This window comes from Pelodiscus sinensis, chromosome 15, assembly GCF_052426305.1.
Source record: "Pelodiscus sinensis isolate ZL-2025 chromosome 15, ASM5242630v1, whole genome shotgun sequence".
NCBI lineage: Eukaryota > Metazoa > Chordata > Testudines > Trionychidae > Pelodiscus > Pelodiscus sinensis.
The window spans coordinates 28,456,960-28,478,500 of record NC_143066.1 but is presented as its reverse complement, the minus strand read 5'-3'; the positions used below and the strand labels follow the sequence as shown (position 1 = coordinate 28,478,500).

Sequence of the window (21,541 nt, the reverse complement as noted above, 5' to 3'; positions counted from 1 at the left end):
GTAGGAGGGGCTCTGGGTTTAGCCCAGTGTGGGGGACTGGGGTCCAGGAGGGGTTTCAGGGTTCAATCTCTGGGAAGGAGTTTGAGTGCAGGGGAACTCACATCTGGGGCAAGAGGTTGAGTGTAGAAGGAGGTTCAGGGCTGGGACAGGGATTCAGGAAGTAGGCTCTGGCTGAGCACCATTCAGCTGAGATGGCTTCCGGGCTTATTCCTGCCCTGGCCCTACACCACTCCTGAAAGCAGCTGACATGTACAGCAGTGGCTCCATGGTGCCATGCGCTGTCCCTCATCTACAGGCACTGAGCCCACAGCTTCTACTGACCACGGTTCCCCGTTATTGATCAATGGGAGCTGCACGAGTGGTGTCTGCAGGCAAGCACAGCATGTGGGAGCCCCCTGCTCTGCCTTTCTCCGGGTCTGCAGGGACATAAAGCTAAACTATAAGTGACACAGAAGCCCATTGGCCATTCATTCCTCTATGTTAGCAACTGTTGTCAGGCCTGACATACTATGCTTCACACACTGTTGTGGTCATAATCAGTATCTAAAAGGTGTTATGTAAGATGATATTAGAAAACTAATAACTCACTGATCATGAATATTTTTTTGTAATATATATATGGGGTGTGTACAATGAGCTTTGAATAAGAACTAGAATTATGTGATAATGTGTGAAAAGCATTTAATTCATTAGCAGCATTACTTTTACTGAAAAGAAAGTATTGAAGGAACTACAGGCAGTCCCCGAGTTATGCAGATCCGTACTTACGAACGGGGCTTTTCTCGCCCCGAAGGATGCGGGCGGCGCTACTGGACCAACCCGGCAGCACCCCAGCTGCTCTGTCCCAGGCGTCCAGATTCAGCCGCTGTTGAAACTGATCAGCGGCTGATTCCAGGAAGCCCGGGGCAGAGCAACTCTGCCTCGGGCTTCCTGTAGTCAGCCGCTGGTCAGTTTCAGCAGCGGCTGAATCTGGACGCCAGTTCCAACTTACATACAAATTCAACTTAAGAACAAACCTACAGTCCCTATCTTGTACGTAACCCGGGGACTGCCTGTAGTTAGCTTAATCTGCTGCTGCTGGGTTGGTGCATTTTTTTCACACTGATTATCTAATTTTGGCTTCATTTTATATCTTGGGGAAAATGAGCCACTAAACTTACACATTATCTCATTCAAGAAATATGATAAATGAGGCTGAAAGATGCTGATTGAACATTAGGGTCAAGATTTTTGAAAACAACTAGTGTTTTGGGTGTCTCCACTCCGGTGTTCACAGCTCAAAAGCCCTTATGTGGAGGGGAGCTCAACATTTTCTGAAAAGCAGGCTCCTTTCTGGGACCTCAGGTTGGACAACCAAAAATTAAGGGTCCCCAAACACTAGTTACTTTGTAAAATCTGGACTGTCATCTTTCAATTTACTTTGCAGACATAAAAGATCCTCCATTGCTTCAATTAGTGTTGTTGGGCTTGAGATTATACAACCCACAGTACTGAAAAATTCATTTTTTTTTTACAAAATGTTCAAATTGCTCTACAAACATTTTGCCAATAATTTGTGTGTGTTTGATGATTATGAAGACATAGATTTAAGAGAGTGTCATATTTTGGTGTTTAACCCAGACTGGTAAGGGTTATCATGACCTAGTCTGCTGTATTAAATTCTAATACAATGGGTATATTTGCTGCAATCAATAAATAAAACATAAACCAACAACCTCCTCTAGAACCAAGGTCAAGTTTGGGTCATTAAAAAGACTAACTGCCCTAACTTGTATGGTAAATTATGTAACATGGGAACAAAGCTTGTCAGATGCAGCCAAGAGACAGATTGTCCCCTGGATGGGAACCGCCTTCTTGATCAGGAAATAATTTCACAATAGGAGCCCCGCTCTCTGATCTCTCTTTCTCTACTTTCACTATGGGGCATGCAGGGAGGCAGTAATTAAGTCCAGTAAACCTGGAGTTATGGAGCATAATTTAGGCAGTTTGCTAAAATCAGATACTTTGCTATATCAATAAAAGTTGTGCAGAAAAAACAAAGCCTTTTGTCATGTGTTTATTTCTCTGAAGCCCAGGAGGCATCATGTTGCATACATTTACGAGCAAGAAACATCTTTTTTTATGCTAAGTGTTATAATGAAGTCAAGGGGAAAAGTGCTATTTACTTTATAATAAAAACATCTATTGTTCACAAGCCTGGAAACATCATAAATAAAATCTCATATTTCAAGCTGTGTAAACCAGTTGATCATGTAATACAACTTTATGTAATTTTCCATTTACAGTTTCAAGTATGGTAATAGGAAAGCAATCAAAGCATAAAGAAAAAACACTTTAAATGGTGCTTCAGGTAATATTTCTGTAATAGCTTCTCTTAACAATTGCAACTGTTTTTCTTTACCCTGAAATGCTTTCTATTCATCTCACTCATTTAATTAAAAGAAAGTCAACTTAAAACAGATGAAAAACCTGCTTAAGCCAAATCTCAGCTATGAGCAAGGAAGAAAGACTATAAGAATATAATAGACTGGGTTAAATTGACACCATTTATTAGTCTTGTTTTAGAATGAGAGCGGAGATTGTTCATACAATGCACCGCATGGCTGCCATTCCCAGTAACTGCTGCAGCTGTGTTGTTTGATTTTATTCATGTTCTGCAGAGATGAGCTTGATCCAAAACTGAAGATCCAAGTCGTGAAGCAGTGCTGAACTTTGAAGAAAAGGCAGTTCAGTTGTGAACTACTTAATTCTGCCCCATCTCTAAGTACCTCTGCTGTTATCACCTAATAAGGCTGCTCAGCATAGTTCATAGCTTCTATGTCATTGCCTACAACGGGGGTGGGGAACTTTTTTTTGGGTCCACCTCACTGACATGGCCCCCCAACTGATAAGGAGAAAAACATTCCCCACATTCCTATTGCACACCATAGCCTTGGGGGGTCCAGTAGATTTTGTGTGTTCCAGCCCCATGGAGGATGGGGGGGGGGATGGAGAGACAGCATGGGCTCCCCAATGCTAGGGTGGAGTCCTAACCCTTGGGGGACAGATCCAGGCAAGCCAGGGGCCTCATCCGGCTCCCAGGCCTTAGGTTCCCCATCCCTGCCCTAGAAGTCAAATAGCTCGTTCATTTCTGAAAGTAAATTCAGTGCTGGGGAAAATCTCTGTTCTTGGCATTAAAGGTTAAACTGCATGTGACCGAGCATGCTAAGGGTTTATGAAGGACGAGGAAGCACTTTGCTGTGGCACACACATCTTGTATGAAATTCTGTCCTTTCTGAAGTCAATGGCAAAATGCCCATTGACTTAATGGGGCCAGCATTTCATCCCTTGAAGCTTTTCAGTTGTCAGTCACCTACTGTAGGAGTTGTAACTTCTGCAGCCTTATTCACAGGAATCTCAACTCTCAAATCCCTTTATCCCAAAGGCTTTCAAAGCAGTCCAACAGCAATTATATATACTTTAGGGCTGTCAAGTGATTAAAAATTAATCGTGATTAATTGCACGATTAAAAAATTTAATTGTGATTAATTGTGTGAACTATTCCTTTGAAACGCTGCAGCGGCGTTTCAAAGAGGCAGCACCATGGGAGCCCGGGATCAGCTGGAGTTCCCAGCTGACCCCGGCTCAGTCCAGTGCTGCTCCTTGGAAAGGCTGCCCCAGCATTTCTAATGGGCAGTGATGTGGAAGCCCGGGATCAGCTGGAGTCCCCAGCTGACCCCAGCTCTGTGCCTTGCTGTCCCACATAAATGCCACCCAACGTTTCCAACAGGCAGCACTGCAGGAGGCCAGGGTCAGCTGGAGTCCCCAGACGACCCCGGGCTCTGTGCAGCGCTGACCCTTTGAAGCGTAACGGCAGTGCTTCAAAGGGGCAGCGCAAAGCAGAGCCCAGGATCAGCTGGGCACTCCAGCTAATCCCTGGCTCCTAATGCACTGCCCCTTTGAAGCTCCAGACTGGTACTTCAAAGGGACAGCGTAACACGGAGGCAGGGATCAGCTGGAGACTCCAGCTGACCCTGGGCTCCTAATGTGCTTCAAAGGGGCGGTGCAGCATTAACGCCTGCAATTAACGCGTTATAAAAATTAACACGTTAATCCTTCCCTGCATTAATCGCAGGCAATAGCGCACATCAATTGACAGCCCTAATATACTTACTAGAAGATTTATCTGCTTGAGTCATTAACTCAATTTTTTGTTTTTTGGAAAATAAAATGAAAATGTACATGCTTCATTTCAATCATTGCTGGGGTAGGGTTGGGGGTGAGAGGTTCAGTATAGGGACTGCCCTTGGGAGAGAGGACTATCCCAGCTCTCCCTCAATGCAGCATCTTGGGGCCAAGTGTGTAGTGCCTCTCCATGGCTGTTGCAGCTCCAGAGGAGACAGCCAGGGGAGGGATGCATGTACCCTGACTGGGGCAGGTCCAGGTTAATCTACCCATTGCACTCCCCAGCCAAAGTGAAGAATGCAGTAAACTGTGCACTTTCCCTTCGCTCCCTGATAAAGGAGAACAGCAGCAATGTTTATGTACAAATATGGGGGGAGCTTCAGCCTTTCCCTGCCTTTTCTAAAGGGTGCCTGGGAAGGGGAGAGGGTAGTTTTGGGACTTGGGCCAATTCTGGATAGGAGGGGGGGTTGTGCCCCAATTGCCCTTTCACCTGCCTGGCAATCAATTCTCTCTCTCTCTTCTATATGGTTCTATGAAAAGCAATCCCATTTTCCTGGCACAGCCAAACCCTTACCTTGCTTTAAGTTATCATAAGTGGAAGCTGTATACAGAATTTGGTGGTCCTAGCTTTTACTGTTTAGGAGGAGTTCTTGAACAAACAGACAGACAAACTCTCTGTAATATATAGTTGATACTGCCTTAGACCATGTCTACACTAAACAGAAGATTGCTGCTGCTATGATCAATCTTACAGAGTTCAATTTAGCGAGTCTAATTAAGACTCACTAAATCAAATTCAGAGAGTGCCCCTGCTGGCTGCCGGTACTTCTGCTTATGCAAGGAGTAAAGAAAGCCAATGGGTCCCTACTAAGGGACGGTGGAGAAACACGAAACAAGGTATGTCAACTTCAGCTATGTAATTAACGTAAGTGGAGTTGCATATCTTGATTCAATATTCCCCATCAGTGTAGACCAGGCCTTAAAAGCAGTTTTTAAAATTGAGTCCTCTTTGTTTAATCCTGAGATGAAATGGTACACAACTCCTACTTAAATTAAAGAAAAGCATAGGTGGTCAATACCTTTCAGGATCAGGACCCCTTTTAGTAAATGTGCCAATTTGGAAAAGCTCAGAAAACAATACTGTTGATTCAGCAGTTAGGTGGTTGAGTTGTTACATGAAGTCTTTTGGAGCATATCCACCAAATAGCAGCTTGGACTACTTTTTGCTTAATTAAAGCACTAGATTAATTAAACAGAAATGCACACGGATTATCTTGAGATTTAAGAATTAGATAACAATCTCAGTATTTCAGCAAAGTCAGTTCCTCATTTTCCTTCCCTAAATAGATTTTCCCTGCACTTGTTGGATTTGGAATAACAACTGAGGAAGAGTCTGGAGGCATATTAGGAAAATAACTGCTTGTATGAAGAAGAAAAGGTCAATTTCACTGAGATGAATTGGAGCATTAAAAGATGGGGACATTCCTGGTCTGAATAGATCCACAAAAAGTCCACCTACCCAATTTTCCCTGCCTACTAGCCCAGGTTTTGGACAAGGACAGTATATTGATAAACCTATTAGTGGAAGCAGAAGCTTTGTACTTATTAACATTTTCATGCAGCATATCACCTACAGAAGTATTAAGGCCAAAATTACGGTCCCCTTGTTCAAAACTTGAGAGCTCCTAGATCAGTGCTTAAAGTAGCAGGATGGAGAGCATAGCCCTGGTCAAAATCAATTAATCAGTCAATTGAGCCAGATAAAAGCTGCACTTTAAGGCATTTTTAGAGCCCTGAAAATCCACTGATTTATATGCTTGGCCCATTTTTGCAGATCACAGATCAGATGCAGACACATATTTTGTATCCACATAGCCACAGCTGCTATTCTCAGGCTAGGTCTACACTACAGACTTTTTGCGCAAAACCAGCTGTTTATGCACAAAAACTCATGGAGTGTCTACACCTCAAGTGCGTTTTTGCACAAGTAAAACAAAAGAACAGAGGGTTTCCTCTGGTGTAGGTATTCCTCCTTCTACAAGGAATAACTCCTTTTTGCACAAGAGTTCTTGCACTAAAGGGCTACGTCTACACTGGCCCCTTTTCCGGAAGGGGCATGTAAATTTCACCAGTCGTAGTAGGGAAATGCGCGGGGGATTTAAATATCCCCCGCGGCATTTAAATAAAAATGTCCGCCGCTTTTTTCCGGCTTTTAAAAAAGCCGGAAAAGAGCGTCTACACTGGCCCCGATCCTCCGGAAAAAGCGCCCTTTTCCGGAGGCTCTTATTCCTACTTCAAAGTAGGAATAAGAGCCTCCGGAAAAGGGCGCTTTTTCCGGAGGATCGGGGCCAGTGTAGACGCTCTTTTCCGGCTTTTTTAAAAGCCGGAAAAAAGCGGCGGACATTTTTATTTAAATGCCGCGGGGGATATTTAAATCCCCCGCGCATTTCCCTACTACGACTGGTGAAATTTACATGCCCCTTCCGGAAAAGGGGCCAGTGTAGACGTAGCCAAGGTGTGTGTGGATAACCAAGAGGGGTTTTTTTTGTGCAGAAAGAGGAAAAAGCACAGGTGCCCTCATGGCCATTCTGTAGCTAGGAATCAGCACTTTCTTTTGAGTGTGTGTCCATGCAGTCTGGACACTCTCTTGCGGAAAAGCACATCGCTTTTTCAATGTGCTTTTGCAGTGTGGATGCTTACTTGCACAAGAAGTTTTTGCGGAAGATTTCTTCTGCAAAAAGCTTCTCTCAAGAAGCCTGCAGTGTAGACATAGCCTCAGATTTTTCCAGACTACTTTTTTTCTTCTTCAGCTACCCTTCGATGCAGGGATGATGGCTGCCAAGGAGGTTCATTAGTAGGTTTTTAAGTGTCTGAGGAGCCCAATTTGCACCTTGCAAATTTTCCCACAGAAGTGACAAATGTAATCTAGGTGTTGGCTGGACTCTTGTGCCCTTTCTTTTTTCTTTTGTTGCTTCTCTGTCTCATGAGCATGTCTGTTCTCCTCAAAGTGAGCTGTGGCTTGCTGCATGGTGTGGTGTCACTATGTTCTGTTCCGTGACAAGTCCTGCCGATTTGTTGGGTTGATGCCTCCCTTTTTAAGGTGTACTTTCACTATGTCTTTGAAGTGCTTCCACTGCCATCCACAGGTCCTTCTTCAATGCCTTAGTGGAGAGAAGAGTACGAACTTGCTTTGAGAGTTGCCCAGTGGCCAGTGCTGAAGAGCAGGTTTGTTTCATGACTTATGTTTCTCTAGTGCTGATGCTGGCTTCAGAGAGAACACTGATGTTAATGTGTCGATCTTCCCAGCAGATCCTGAGAACTCTGCTGAGGCAGCACTGCTGGATCGCCTCCTGAGCTCGAGATGTCATTGCATCTCATGCAACTGGAGTAGGTCCAGCAGTGCTGCCTTAGGAGAATTCTCAGGATCTGCTGGGAAGATTGACGCACTAAAATCAGCATTCTCATGCTCACACAGAAGGGTGGGGATGACAACTGTCTTGTAAACCAAGATTTTTGTGCCTATTTGCAGATCCTTATCACTGAAGACTCATTTGAGTAGTCTTCCAAAAGATGTGCTGGCACAATGGATCCTGTATTCAATTTCTGTGTCAATGCTGGCTGTTTAGGCGAGGTGGATGCTAAGGTATGGAAACCGGTAAACATTTTCCTGAGTTTCTCCACTGATGGTGAAGTACGAAGAGTGCTTTGTAAAGTATGAAGAGGAGGTTGTGCAGGTGAGGGCTGGGAGAGTACGTTGGTTTTCCTGATGTAGAGAGAGAGAGAGAGAGAGACCCAGGCTGTGATCTGCATACTCTTGTGATCTTAGATTTTGTTTAGACATGTTGAAGATTGAAGAGGAATTAAGGCAGTCACAGGTGAGAATATCGCAAGGTAAAAGGAGAAAAGTGTAGGATCAATGACACAGTCCAGCTTGACACTAGTGCAAATGTTGAATGGTTCAGTCTGAGCCATTGCACAGAATGGGACAATCATCCCATCTTGGAGCAGTCTAATTGAATTTCTGTAGACAGCCAAACCTACACACCATCTTCCACAGGGCATCACCTAGGTTATGTCTATACTGTGTTCTTTTTCCTGAAAAAGATACGCAAATCCCGAATGGCAATTTGTGTGTCTTTTTCCACCTTTTTTTTAAAGAGGCTTTTCCGACATTTGGCCCGTCTACATGGGGCCAAATGTGGGAAACACCTCCTCTTTTGGAAGATCCCTTATTCCTCATAAAATGAGGAATACAGAGCTTCTGAAAGAACGTGCCTGCTTTTTCGGAAACTGTTCCGAAAAAGTGGACGCATTCCCTGAATGCGGCAGAGTTTTTCCGGGATACCTTTGGTATCCCGGAAAAACTCTGCAGTCTAGACATACCCCTAGAGTCAAAGGCCTTGTCTAGATCAATGTATGTTGTGAACAATTCCCGGTGTTGATCTCCACACTTCTCCTGAATGCCATGAAGATCATATCAGTTGTGCTGGGGGATGGCCTGAGCTCACACTGTGATTCAGGGGGAATTCCTCAGCAAGGGGGAGAAGGTGGTTTAGTAGAATTTGGGTAAGAATCTTTCTTGTGAAGAGGAAGAGGGCAAAAAAGCTCACTAAGCTGGAGTAGAGGTAGAAACACTGTAGGGCTAGCCACAGGATCCAGAGTGACCTGGACAAATTGGAGAATTGGGCTAAAAGAAATCTGATGCGGTTCAACAAGGACAAGTGCAAAGTCCTGCACTTGGGATGGAAGAGTCTGAAGCATTGCTACAGGCTGGGGCACACTAGCAAAGCAGTAGTCCAGCAGAAAAAGAGCAGTGGATTACAGTAGATGAGAAGTTGAATATGAGTCTGCCGGCATATTGGGGAGCATTAGTAGGAGCATTGCTGGCAGATTGAGGGAAGTTATTCCCCTTTATTTGACATCTGTGAGGCCAAATCTGGAGTACTGCATTCAATTTTAGGCCCCCGTTACAGAAAGGATGTGGACACATTGGAGAAAGTCCAGCAGAAGGCAACAAAAATTATTGGGGGGCTGGAGCACATGACTTACAAGAAGAGGCTGAGGGATATTTGGGCTTATTTAGTCTACAGAAGAGAAGAATGAGGGGGGGATCTGATAGCAGCCTTCAGCTATCTGAAAGGGGGTTCCATAGAGGATGGAGAGAGGCTGATCTCAGTGGTGACAGATGATAGACTGAGGCGCAATGGTCTCAAATTGCAGTGGGGGAGGTCTTGGTTGGATATTAAGAAAAACTATTTCACTAGGAGGGTGGTGAAGCACTGAAATGGGTTACGTAGGAAGGTGGTGGAATCTTCATCCCTAGAGGTTTTTAAGTCCTGGCTTGACAAAGCCCTGGATGGGATGATTTAGTTAGGATTGGTCCTGCTTTTAGCAGGGAGTTGGACTTGACAATGCTGGCATTCTTAAGTCAAGTGGAATTTTTTTGTAAGTCCAGATTTTGTCAAGGAGTTGGCAAAGTTTGTGCTGAAGCATTGTTGTATCATCTATAAAAACCTCAGCTTGGGTGCTATCTGAGCCTGTTGTCTTGTAATTTTTTTATCAGGATGATGGCATGCCAGACTTCCCCAGAAGATGGGGGATCAGCAAGGGGTTCCATTGCTCAGTATTGTGGAATAGACTCAGTGGCATCTTCAGGAACAACAGATTTGTGATTAGTAGTCTCTCAAAGTGCTCCTTCTAGCTTTATTTAATGGCTGCATTGTACTTGAGGAGGATGGCGCCACCCTGGTAATGTAAGGGGGTTCGGCTTTTGGAACTTAGCTCATATGTAGTTACTTGAAAGAAGCTTCTCATGTCTGATAGTGTGATTGGACGCTGCCTGGGAGAGCACAGAGTGTCCCCCACCTTCACAAGGTAATGTGCCATGTGGGAGGGGATGAGGAGAGTGTGGGAGACCCCGGGCTGGAGATGGAAACAAGTCACATGGGGGGGAGTCATGTTCTCTCTCCCTGCTGGTGCCCTCTTTATGTCCAATGCCGCTAGTTGTCCCTGCCAAGAGAAGCAGCGGCAAATTTAGGGCAGGGCAAGCGGGGCAGCTGCCCTAGGCCCTGCACTTCCCGAGGCCCCGCGCATGCGCCATGTCAAAGGAGGGGCCCCGCAAAATATCACTGCCTGGGGCCCCGCGGCGCTGCCCTGGGCCCCGCGGCACTCTCATCCGCCCCTGAACAGAAGCATGAAAACTCCAGATGATGTAGCTCTGAAGCAGTGTAAGCTGTGTGCTTGTGCAGCTACTTAGAAGAGATTCAGATGCCACCCACCTCATTAGCAGAGTATCCACAGCTAGATTTTTTTTTGTTTCTATTGGTGGTGCACATTGGTATATACCTCAGGGCACATACAATTATTCCACACATGGATGGAAAAAATCTGCACATAGATGGAAGAGAATAGAGGGAGCATTGCTCTGAAGGTCTTTCACTCACACAAGTCCTCTCCACTACCACAAGGTTGCCAACCAACCAAGGCTGGCTCTAGGCACCAGCAAATGAAGCACATGCTTGGGGAGGCATTTCCAGGTAAGCAGCCTTCCCCGGCAATGCCCAACCCCGCCCTGCTGATTTTAAAAGGCCACAGGAGCTTGGCTCTGGCTGCGTGTCCCCAGGAGCTAGCTGTGGAGTGCAGCACAGCCAGGCTTCACCCCGTCGGCTCCAGTCCTGCCATGGCCGCAGCCCCCTTTGCCAGCGAAACTGCTCCCTGCCAGCCACCCGGCTCGCTGCGCCCACCCCACCCTGTGCCCCTCTAGCTCCGCGCCGCCCATTCCCCGCACCACCCCTGCGCCCCACACCCTGCTCCCCGATCCCCCTGCTCTCCCTGTTCCCTGTGACCCTCTGGCTCTGCGCTGCCCATTCTCTGTGCCGCCCCTGAACCCCGGTCCCCGTGCTCCTCTGGCTCTGTGCCCCCTCTTCACTTCACAGCCCTTTTCCCTGTGCCCCTCTGGGTCTGTGCCCCCCATTCCCCGCACTGTCCCTGGACCCTAATCCCTCTGCCCCTCCCCTTCCTCACGTCCCATTCTCTGTGCCTCCCCTACACCCCGCACCTTGCTCCCCCCAATCCCTGTGTCCCTCTGGCTCTGCACCTCCCATTCCCTGTGCCACCCCTGTACCCCCCACATTGTTCCCAGCACCCATTTGGCTCTGTGCACCCCAGTCCCCCTGCTTCCCCTGGTCCCCATGCTCCTCTGGATCTGTGCCTCCCATTACCCATGGTGAACCCTGCTCCCCCTGTTCCCCATGCCCCTCTGGCTCTGCATTGTCCCTCCACCCTGCTCCCCCTGTGAGTCAGGACTGAGGGGTGCTTGTCCATAGGGAGGGGCTGGACAGGACAGGGAAAAGGCTGCTGTGCCCTAGCAGCGTGTGAAAGGGGAGGGGGAGTTTACTGGAAGCGCCTTTGCCTGTATGGAAAATAATAATTAAAATTATATTTGCTATTTATAGGGCTTACATGCCAGGATGAAAACGAAAACAACAAAACACTGCGAAGAGCAAACCTGTGTAAAACCCAACAAAAAAGGGGGGAGGGGCAAAACATAGTTTGCTTGGGGCAGCAAAAAACCTAGAGCCGCCCCGCGCCCAAGAGAGAGCAGAGCCCTGGGCGCGCAGGGGCTGAGGACGTGGAACTCTCCCCTGTGGCTGCGGCTGGTGAGCACTCAGGGGAGGTCCCAGGGCCCATTCATGGGTGTGATTCACATGGGCCCGGGGCCTCGCGCCCACTGACCCGGAACGAGGCAGCGCCTCCAGGCCAACGCGCTTCAGCGCAATCGGGTGGCATGGCGTCGTTTCCATGGCAACACAATTCGCAGCGCTCCTCCGTGATGTCATTCTTGGCCCGGCCGAGGGTGACGTCGTTGCCGGATGACGTCACGGGACAGTGAGGTTTCCGTGGCAACGCCATCTCCTGGGCGACACTGTCCCCTCGCAATGGCGGGCGTCGTTTCCATAGCGATGCGACTCAAGCCGGGAGGGCGGGGGAAGAGCGAAGTCCCGCGGGGGCGGGCCCAGGCGCCTACGAGAGCGGATGGTTGGGCGGGCTCCCGCTCGATTCATTCGGTTCTCGTTGCCTGCGGCCTGACTCGGCGCTCGGCTGCTCCTCCTGGGCCCAGCCTGCCAGAGGCACCGTCACCATGTCTACGGCCATGACCTTCGGCAGCAAGAGCTTCACGCCGCGGCCGCCGGACAAGGGCGCCTTCCCCCTGGATCACTTCGGTGCGCGGCGGGGTCGGGGCCCGCCCCCCGGGAACGGAGCGAGCCGCCCCCAGCGCCGCGGCCTGGAAAAACCCCGATCTCCCCCTCCCCCACGCCCGGAAAACCCCCGCGCAGCTCCGCCCCCCCCGGCAACCCCCCCCCGCGAAGCTCCGCCCCCCGGCAACCTCCCCCCGCGAAGCTCCGCCCCCCGGCAATCCCCCCCCGCTAAGCTCCGCCCCCCGGCAATCCCCCCCTCGAAGCTCCGCCCCCAACAAGCCCCCCCCCCTCCACCGGGGTCCCCCTGCAGCGCAGCCCCTGAGGTGCCATAAGCACTGGAGACCCTTGGCCTGCCCCGTCCAGTGGGGGGGGGCTACTAATTGGGGATGCGAAGTCCTCCCCATCACTGACTCCTGTCCCTCCCCCGCTTGCTGCCTCTATGGGAGGGGAAAGTGACTAGTCAAGTAGTGACTTGACTGCCTGATAAACATGCTTATCAACTAGTCGATTAGTCACATTCCTAGTGTCAGTGCCCTGCGAGGGGGGGCTGGGAGGCCTGGATGGCTCCTCCCCAGCCAGATGGGACCATTGACTGCTCCTTCTGTGAGTGGAGGGATGAGCCTGGTCTCACACACACCCCACACACAACTCCACACACACATTTTCCATGTCCCTGCCCATTTAGATCCTCTGCTCCATGCATCCTGTGTAGCATGGAGGCAGCCCCAAAGCCTCTCCCCAGACTCCGTATTCAGGGGTCTGTACTGCCAGTACCTACTGCTGGCGATGGGCCTAATCTGGTAGCAAGCACAATGCTCAGCTCTGCTGACATTGCACATTTGTATTACTGGCCATTCCTCTTAAAGCCCCAGAGTCAAGTGGTCATGAGAATGTCCGCTTTCAGCAGAAAACAAATTTGCCAGCCTTCCTGGTTGCAGAGTAAAGCTTGAAAGTGGGGCACTCAAAAGAGCTGCAAACACCAGAAGGCAAATAGAATCCCAAACATGTTTGCCTTAAAAACTGCAAGATTTTCAGTCATGCTTACAGTGCTGATTCATGGTTCTTGATTGCTTAGGGTCACTTGTAATACTCTACAGGATCATGCACGGACTTTCCTATAGTTTCCCATACACACAACTTCTCCTGTCTCTTATTGCTAGAACATCACTCAACCTTTTTTATTGTTTTAAAATTTGTTTTTTGTTCTAGGTGAATGTAAAGGATTTAAAGAGAAATTCATGAAGTGTCTGAGAGAGAATAGCTTTGAGAATGCTTTGTGCAGACAGGAATCAAAGGAATATTTAGAATGCAGAATGGAGAGGCAAGTAAATCTCGTACAAGCATTTAAGCAGATTAGTTTTCATTGCAGACTCACATGTGTGTATCATTGCCAGAGAATGTTCTTTGAGTGTGTGACTGCATTTGCCTGTGAGATTGCAAATGTCTGATTTTCTTGGGTTTTTTTTCTTGCTATTTCCACAAGAAACCAAGCTGACCTTTCAATGCTAGTTTAGTGACCACACTCACTTTGGCCATCAATAGGCATCAGATGTGAATTCACGCAGGCATTCGCCTGGAACCTTTCTTGATTTATGGAAGTATGAAAAGCACATATCCCCTTTAAAAACGGACACCCTTTTCCACTTGAAGAATTCTTAACAGTTTTAGCTCAAATTTTAGTCATGGACTCAGACCACACCCACTGCTGGTGTCACTGCAATGTATAGCCAGTTCAGATGCACGTAACTTGTTCTTTTTTAATTGTAAATCAATTTCCTCTGACACCTCAGCAGCACTTGTCCTCCTTGTGGACCACATTCAGAACATACTTAAAGTGAAAAAGTTAACCTGTTCCTGAGTTATTAAACAGGGCAGGTAGGGAAGATATTTAAATTCTTTTTGAAGGGGCATATGCTGGTTTTCACATCCATTGTAGTAAAATGTCCCTATTTTTCATAGACATGCAGCATTTCACACTCAGCAGTTTCTACAGCTATTTTGGAAAATCAGCTCTAACTCTTATTGTACTTATCCAAGACTCAGCTCAGTTCCTAAATAGCCTACTGTCTTGCAGTATGGGATATTTTACACATTTAACTAGAAATCTTTGGCCAGACAATAGAGTATTGACTGGACATTGCTGTTCCTGCGTCGATACCTTGTGGTATTTTGGTAGTTTGAAGGAGATGGATGGAGTATGTGGTTAATGCTCTCTCAGCAGCACTGTCAGACCTTTTAAGAGTAAATATTATTTTAAGTGACATTATTGCTGCTGAATTAGATATTCATATTGCTAAGTTTATTATGAAGCTTGTTTTTCAGTTTATGCTTTTTTATTTAGGCAACTTATGGCTAAAGAACCATTGGAAAAATTGGGATTCAAAGACCTAATAGATGAGAAATCAGAAGCAGAGCATAATAAATTATAATGAAGAAAAGACAACTCTACCCATATGTGCAAATTGTGACACTATTGTAGTACATATTGTACAATCTGTTTTATATTTTAATATATTCCTTAAAGGGTTGGGGAAGGTGAAAGCTCTTTATTCTGAAGTTAGATCTCTGAAAGAATAAAAATGTTTTCTTTAGAAAATACCATTACGTTAACTATTTCACAAGAAAAACAGTATTTAGTTAATTCTTCAGCATGGGCTTGCAAAGCATTAAGAAAAAGTTGCATCAGAGAACACAAATGCTATTTATCGAAGTGTGCTTATTCTGTTAGATATATAACTCTTTGAAATAACAAAGATCCTCCACTTGAAATGGCTCTAGAAGGTAGAGGTTCTTGAATGGGCAAATTGTATTTGAAAAAGTTGTTTTACTAATTGGAGACTCAGGCCTGCTTTCTCTTCTCTGATAATTACAAAATGTAAGACAAGTGTTATTTTCGTCTGTATTTGTGCAATTGGATATCAAAACATTGTAATAAACTTTATTGTTGAAATTGCAAAATGTAGACTTTTTTTAAAAGGTGAACATGTTGTAGGTTTTAATAACTTGCTGCACAAATCACCTGGAAATGAGACACTTATATAACAGGTGATGTGCATGTGATTTAAAGCCCCCCCCCCACATATTTGTATTGAATTTAACTTGGCATTTCTCTTCTCTACTCCTGGTTAGGGATGTGAACGATTAGTCAACTATCTGATCAGCAAATGCTATCGGATAATCAACAGGCTAGTTGACTAGTCGCTCCCCCCACTTGCTGCCTCTAAGAGGCAGCGGGGGGAGGGGAAAAGAGGGGGTGCTTCAAAGCGGTAGCGCCGTGTGGAACCCGGGGCCAGACCCCAGGCTCCATGTGGTTCTGCTGCTTTGAAATGCCACATGCAGCCCAGGGCCAGCTGGGAGTCCCCAGCTGACCTGGGCTGCATGCGGCGTTGTCAAAGCGGTAGAGCTGCATGGAGCCCTGGGTCAGCAGCTCCACATGGCGCTGCCACTTTGAAATGCCATGAGGAGTCTGACCCCAGGCTCCCCGCAGCATTTCAAAGTGGCAGCACCTCTTGGAGCCTGGGATCAGCTGGGGACTCCCCCACTGACTCTGGGCTCAATGCAGCACTTCCGCTTTGAAACGCTGCATGGAGCCTGATGCTGGGCTCTCTGCGGCATTTCAGAGTGGCAGCACTGCATGGAACCCGGGGCTGAATCCAGACTCCATGCAGCGCTGCCACTTTGAAACGCCATAGGGAGCACAGGGCCAGCAGAGGACTGCTTGAGTCTCCCACTGGCCCCGTGCTTCCTGCAGCACTTTCACCTTTGAGGTGTAGCAACATAGTCCATGTCTACACACAAACAGTTATTTTGACTTAATGTTGAAATAATGTCCAGCCGAAGGACTTCTTACTCCGACTCCTGTAACCCTCATTTTACAAGGATTAAGGGAAGTCGGAGGAAGAGTGCTCATTCTCAGACTTCCTGCTGTGTAGACAGCACCAAAAGCCAAAATAAGCTATTTCAATTTAAGCTACCCAATTGATGTAGCTCAAGTTGCAAGCTTATTTTGGATTTAGCCCTGCTATATAGACTTGTCCTACGGGATTAGGCTGTCATGGTGATGGGCATTATTACAAAACAATAAAGGCAGGTCTACACTACTGCATAAATTAATCTAATATACATTGCTCAGGGTTTTGAAAAGGATGCCTCCTTGAAAGGTGATCTAAGCACTGTCCAAACAGCGCTATGTCTGCAGGAGACACTTTCTAGTGGAAGTGACGTAATTATGCCAAATGGAGAATGCTCTCCTGCACAGAACATCTTCACCAGGCACAACTGCAATGCTTCTGCAGTACCCCTTCTAGTGGAGACCTGCCATTAAGATGGATTTGCTATGAAATCTCTATTGGATCCTAGGCCTGGTTTACACTTAGGTCAACACCTCTGGTGCTCAGGACCATGAATAATCTATACGCTGGAGTGCAGCTAATTTGACAGAAGAATGTGACTGTCAATCTTGTTACTGTAGTTCAGGGAGGTGGAGTTCCTACAGTGACGGAAACGCCCCTTCTGTCTCTAGTCTGTGTGTGTATGCCACAGGATTACGGCAGCATAGCTCTGTTACTATAGCTATTATAGTGTGGCTATGGCCTCTGAGCTCTGAGAACTTTGTTGCTTGATGAATTTTCAGAGACAGAGCCATTTCTTATACTTGAAGGAAAATGAGTCTTAGTTGATGCTGATATTCCAAAAGTTTGCACTAATTACATTTGGCCAGTCAGATGGTCATCTGGAAATGGGTTTAACATTCAAAAATAAAAAAATCAACCACTAAATCCTCTGTGCATTTGTTTTTTCAGGGGCATCTTTATTTGAAAACAGACTTGCCCCAATATTTTTATACCATTCTCTTTTGCTGTTTACATTCTATCCTTTACTGAGATTAATACATTTACAGAAAAGCAGAGATTTTTATTGCTGAAACATATTAAAGGATTTTATATTAAACTACTGAGTGGGAGATTTTTCAGAGTAAGAATACGAGAGAAAATTGTTAAAATAATCTCCACTATCTTTAGAATAAAGAAATCAAATTTCATGCCTCTGTGCTCCCCGGATATTATAAGGGGATGAGAATCCCTTGTGGTAATAAAGGAGTCTACTGGTGGTAGTGGACTAAACCAGATCTTTTGCAATGATACAGCTGGTTTTTGTCTCTAGATCTTATTGTGAAAAGACAGTTACTCCATAGCTTAACTGTATTAGGAAAAACATGCTTCAGATGCTGCAGAATTCTGTAACCATGTGAGCAAAAGAAATAAAACAGTAAAGCCCTGGATAATTGAATTGCATCTGATGAACTGGAATGCTAAAAGGTGCTTTATTTTAAACAACTCAGGTTATTTGTGGTGGGGCATTTCTCAGATTTGCAATCCCAAAAACTCAAAATTCTGATCTAGCTTCAACTGGTGTGATAGACTGACAGATCCAGAAAATAGATTAAACTGCTATGAAGGAAGACCCAACAAGTCAGTCTTCTGGATGCCTGCAAGTCAGTCTGCAGTGGATGTCTTTGACTGTTAAAAGGGCTGTTCCTGTGGTCAGCAGGATCCCGCCCAGCACTGATTTTCTGGACCTCAAAATCAGGGATCATAGAACCATAGAGCTGGAAGAGACCTCAGGAGGTCATCGAGTCCAGCCCCCTGCCCAAGGCAGGACCAACCCCAACTGGCACAGCATGCTGCATTCTTCAGTGGAGATTGAACTCACAACAGCTACTCCACAGGACAGAAATGGGTTAAAAAAATTTGAGCTGCACCATTGGAACCAATTTTCATTCCATCAAATCACAAATGCATCTTTCCCTGCCTGTGTGGAAAGTTCAGTCAGCTCCAGAGCACTGTCTCTCTTGTGCCCAAACTTCTGCAAGGGAGTTCTCAGTGTCTGAGGCAATGTGGAAAGTGAGTGTCTGGGTAGGGTGAAGTCACACATCCTCTGGCTCTGTGGAGATTTCTTGGAAAAGGCAACACATTCTGGGGTGAAGTTCAGGCAGGTGGTAATATGGGACCCAAGTCAGCCATGATGTGAGAAAGGTCTGAGATGTTCCAGTGCAACTAAGGGGTGGTGGGAGGGGCTGGGCATTCTAAATCCTTTCCCTTCCTTATAATTATAGAACAACCTTGGAGAAATCCTACAAGTGGAACTTCTCAGAATTACCTTTTCCCCCTATTCCCACAGGTCCTGCAGGAAGATGGAGTGATTTGGGCCATATTTTGCCAGACAAGTTCCCTTTTAAACTTGAATTCTGCGTATAGGATCAGGGTTTGTGCCTGTAGGTATGCTTTAAAATGACTCCTGTGTTTAAACCAAAGTAAACTAATGGACTATTGGGTTTATCTTCCTGCTCCTCAATCCAGCAGGTCAGATGTATTCTGGAAGGACTGGGGGTAAGAGCAGAATGTTTTGCTGTGTCTTAGGGTGTTTGATCTCCGGTAGTAACTCACCATTCTGCTCATAGCTCCCAGGGGTGCTTGGACAATTTGTATAGTGTGGGGGGAGGGTGCTGCTGAGCACCTCTGAACCACCCTGGATATGATGGAAACCACTTCAAGCCAGGGGGTACCGCTGCACCCCTGGCACACCTAAATCCCCAGCACCTATGCACGGCATGAGAAGCAAGATCGATTCTGTGTCTAGACATTGCTTTCTCCAGTCAGCCTGCATCTTAAGTGGGGTTGTGCCTCTGTAACCTTCCACCTCCTTCAATCACCCACAAAAGCTGTAGTGAAGCACCACCTAGTGGAAGGCTGGGGCAACTGTGAAGATTCAAATAGTTGCTGAATACTTCCATGTTCACACTGCTTAGCTAAATGTAGTTACAGCTGGTGTGGAAAAACATAGCTTACTCCTATACACTCAACACTGACTCCTGCCCTGGCTATCTGCTGCAACAGTGGAAATTCATCTAAAAGACCATAATCTATTAATGCCTATTGCTTTCTTTTACTGGGGTAACTCCAGGCTTTCTACTAGGCTGTGTCTAGACTGGCCAGTTTTTCTGGAAAATCATCTGCTTTTCCGGAAAAACTTGCCAGCTGTCTACACTGGCCGCTTGAATTTCCGCAAAAGCACTGACTTCCTACTGTAAGAAATCAGTGCTTCTTGCGGAAATACTATTCTGCTCCCGTTCAGGCAAAAGTCCTTTTTGTGCAAAGCTTTTGCACAAAAGGGCCAGTGTAGACAGCTCAGATTTGTTTTCCGCAAAAAAGCCCCGATCGTGAAAATGGCGATCGGGGCTTTTTTGCGGAAAAGCATCCTTGCCAATCTAGACGCGCTCTTAAAATCAGGAATAAGGGATCTTTCGGAAAAGGCTTTATTTTCCGAAAGATCCCCGTCTAGACTGGCGCTTTTTGCCGGCAAAGCCCCGAGCCGGAAAAAGGCGGCAGCCATGTTCATGCAAATGAAGTGGGGGAGATTTAAATCCCCGCTTCATTTGCAATTGCGATGTGTCTAATCTGCATCCCTTTTCCGCAAAAGGGATGCAATCTAGACACAGCCTATAAGTTATATTAGCCTTGGGAAATAGTCACAAAACTCTCAGACCAAGCACAAAATCTACTTGATCTTCCTTTGTCAGAACGATGAGAATGGGAAAAAACCATGACTGCTATTTTCCTCATCCAAAACCCCACACTCAGCTTGGTAAATAGATGGGTTGAATTTTGTAAGGTTGAGAAGCTTACTGAGAAGCTCTTTCAACATTATGTCAATGAGGATTATTACTATTCCATTGCCATTAATGGGTGGGTTTATTCTTCTGTGGTGCATCTGATCTGTCTGGAGGTGGCATATACAGTACAACAAAACAATTCAAATAGACATTCATGAGCCCAAGGTTAAACATTATATGCAGTGTATAGAGAGGTCTATGCAAGCTGTTGCTGTCTCCTCTGAATTCTTTTCCTATTAATTGTCTCTTGTTTCTCTTATCTATTTCAGGGCTACACATATCGATGGTTCAGAGTCATGCTGGAAGGGCATTACAAGAGGCATTCTGCAGAGATCAGTTTTGGGACCGTTTCTGTTCATTATTATTGTATCATAGAATCATAGAACACTGGAACTGCAAGGGACTTCAGGAGATCATCAGGTCCAGTCCCCTGCCCTCACAGCAGCGTCAAGTACCGTCTAGATCATCCCTGATAGATGTCTATCCAAATATCTTAAATATCTCCAGTGCTGGAGAGTCCACAACCTCCCTAGGAAATATATTCCAGTGTTTAACCACCCTGACAGTTTAACCACCCTAATGTCCAACCTAAACCTCCCTTGCTGCAACTTAAGCTCATTGCTTCTTGTCCTAACATCAGAGACCAAAGAGAATAATTTTTTTCTCTCCTCCTTGTAACACCCTATTAGATACTTAAAAACAGCTATCATGTCCCCTTTCGGGCTATGTCTAGACTGCTGCTTCTTACTGGAAAAAGGTACGCAAATTGCGCGCTGCAATTTGTGTACCTTTTTCCAATAGTTTTGTTAGAAGAGGCTTTTCTGAAATTTGGCCTGTCTACACTGGGCCAAATTTCGTAAAAACCTCCTCTTTTGGAAAAGCTCTTCTTCCTTTCGCAAAAAATGTCAGAAGAGGAGATGCATTCCCTGGACGTGGCAGAGTTTTTTCAGGATACCTCTGGTATCCCAGAAAACTCCGTAGTCTAGATATAGCCTCAGTCTTCTCTTTTCTAAACTAAACAAGCCCAATAGCTTCATTGATGATTTATTTAGATAATGGCATAGAAATACTCTTATAAAGTATGCAGATTATATCATGTTAGGAGGGGTTGGCGTCATAATTCAAAATAATCTGGACAAACTGGAGAAATGGTCTGAGGTAAATAGGATGAAGTTCAATAAGGACAATTACAAAGTACTCAACTTAGGAAGGAACAATCAGTTTCACACTTACAGAATGGGAAATGACTGTTTATGAAGAAGTTCTGCAGAACAGGATCTAGGGGTCACAGTGGACCATAAGCTAACTATGAGTCAACAGTGTGACATTGTTGCAAAAAAACCAAACATCATTCTGGCATGTTTTAAGAGGAGAGTTGTAAGCAAGACACAAGAAGTACTTCTTCCACTCTACTCTGCACTGATGAGACCTCAACTAAAGTACTGTTATCCAGTTCTGGGAGCCACATTTCAGGAAAGATATGGACAAATTGGAGAAGGTCCAGAGA

At 46.0% G+C, this 21,541-nt stretch overlaps 1 protein-coding gene across 1 annotated transcript; it reads left to right on the top strand.

Annotated features, from left to right (window-relative positions):
- The first annotated feature begins 12,151 nt into the window (after positions 1 to 12,151).
- COX19 (cytochrome c oxidase assembly factor COX19) lies at positions 12,152 to 15,320 on the top strand. The gene is made up of 3 exons (XM_075899556.2): positions 12,152 to 12,386; positions 13,572 to 13,683; positions 14,704 to 15,320. The coding sequence occupies exons 1-3, from the start codon at positions 12,305 to 12,307 to the stop codon at positions 14,789 to 14,791; spliced, it is 282 nt and encodes a 93-aa protein (XP_075755671.2). The 5' UTR covers positions 12,152 to 12,304; the 3' UTR covers positions 14,792 to 15,320.
- The last annotated feature ends 6,221 nt before the right edge of the window (positions 15,321 to 21,541 follow it).

Bases quoted from the DNA above. Each gene is read 5' to 3' on its own strand.
- COX19 (XM_075899556.2), top strand. From the start codon at position 12,305: ATGTCTACGGCCATGACCTTCGGCAGCAAGAGCTTCACGCCGCGGCCG. The intron at 12,387-13,571 runs GTGCGCGGCGGG...TTTTTGTTCTAG, and splicing joins CTTCCCCCTGGATCACTTCG to GTGAATGTAAAGGATTTAAA. The intron at 13,684-14,703 runs GCAAGTAAATCT...TTTTTTATTTAG, and splicing joins TTAGAATGCAGAATGGAGAG to GCAACTTATGGCTAAAGAAC.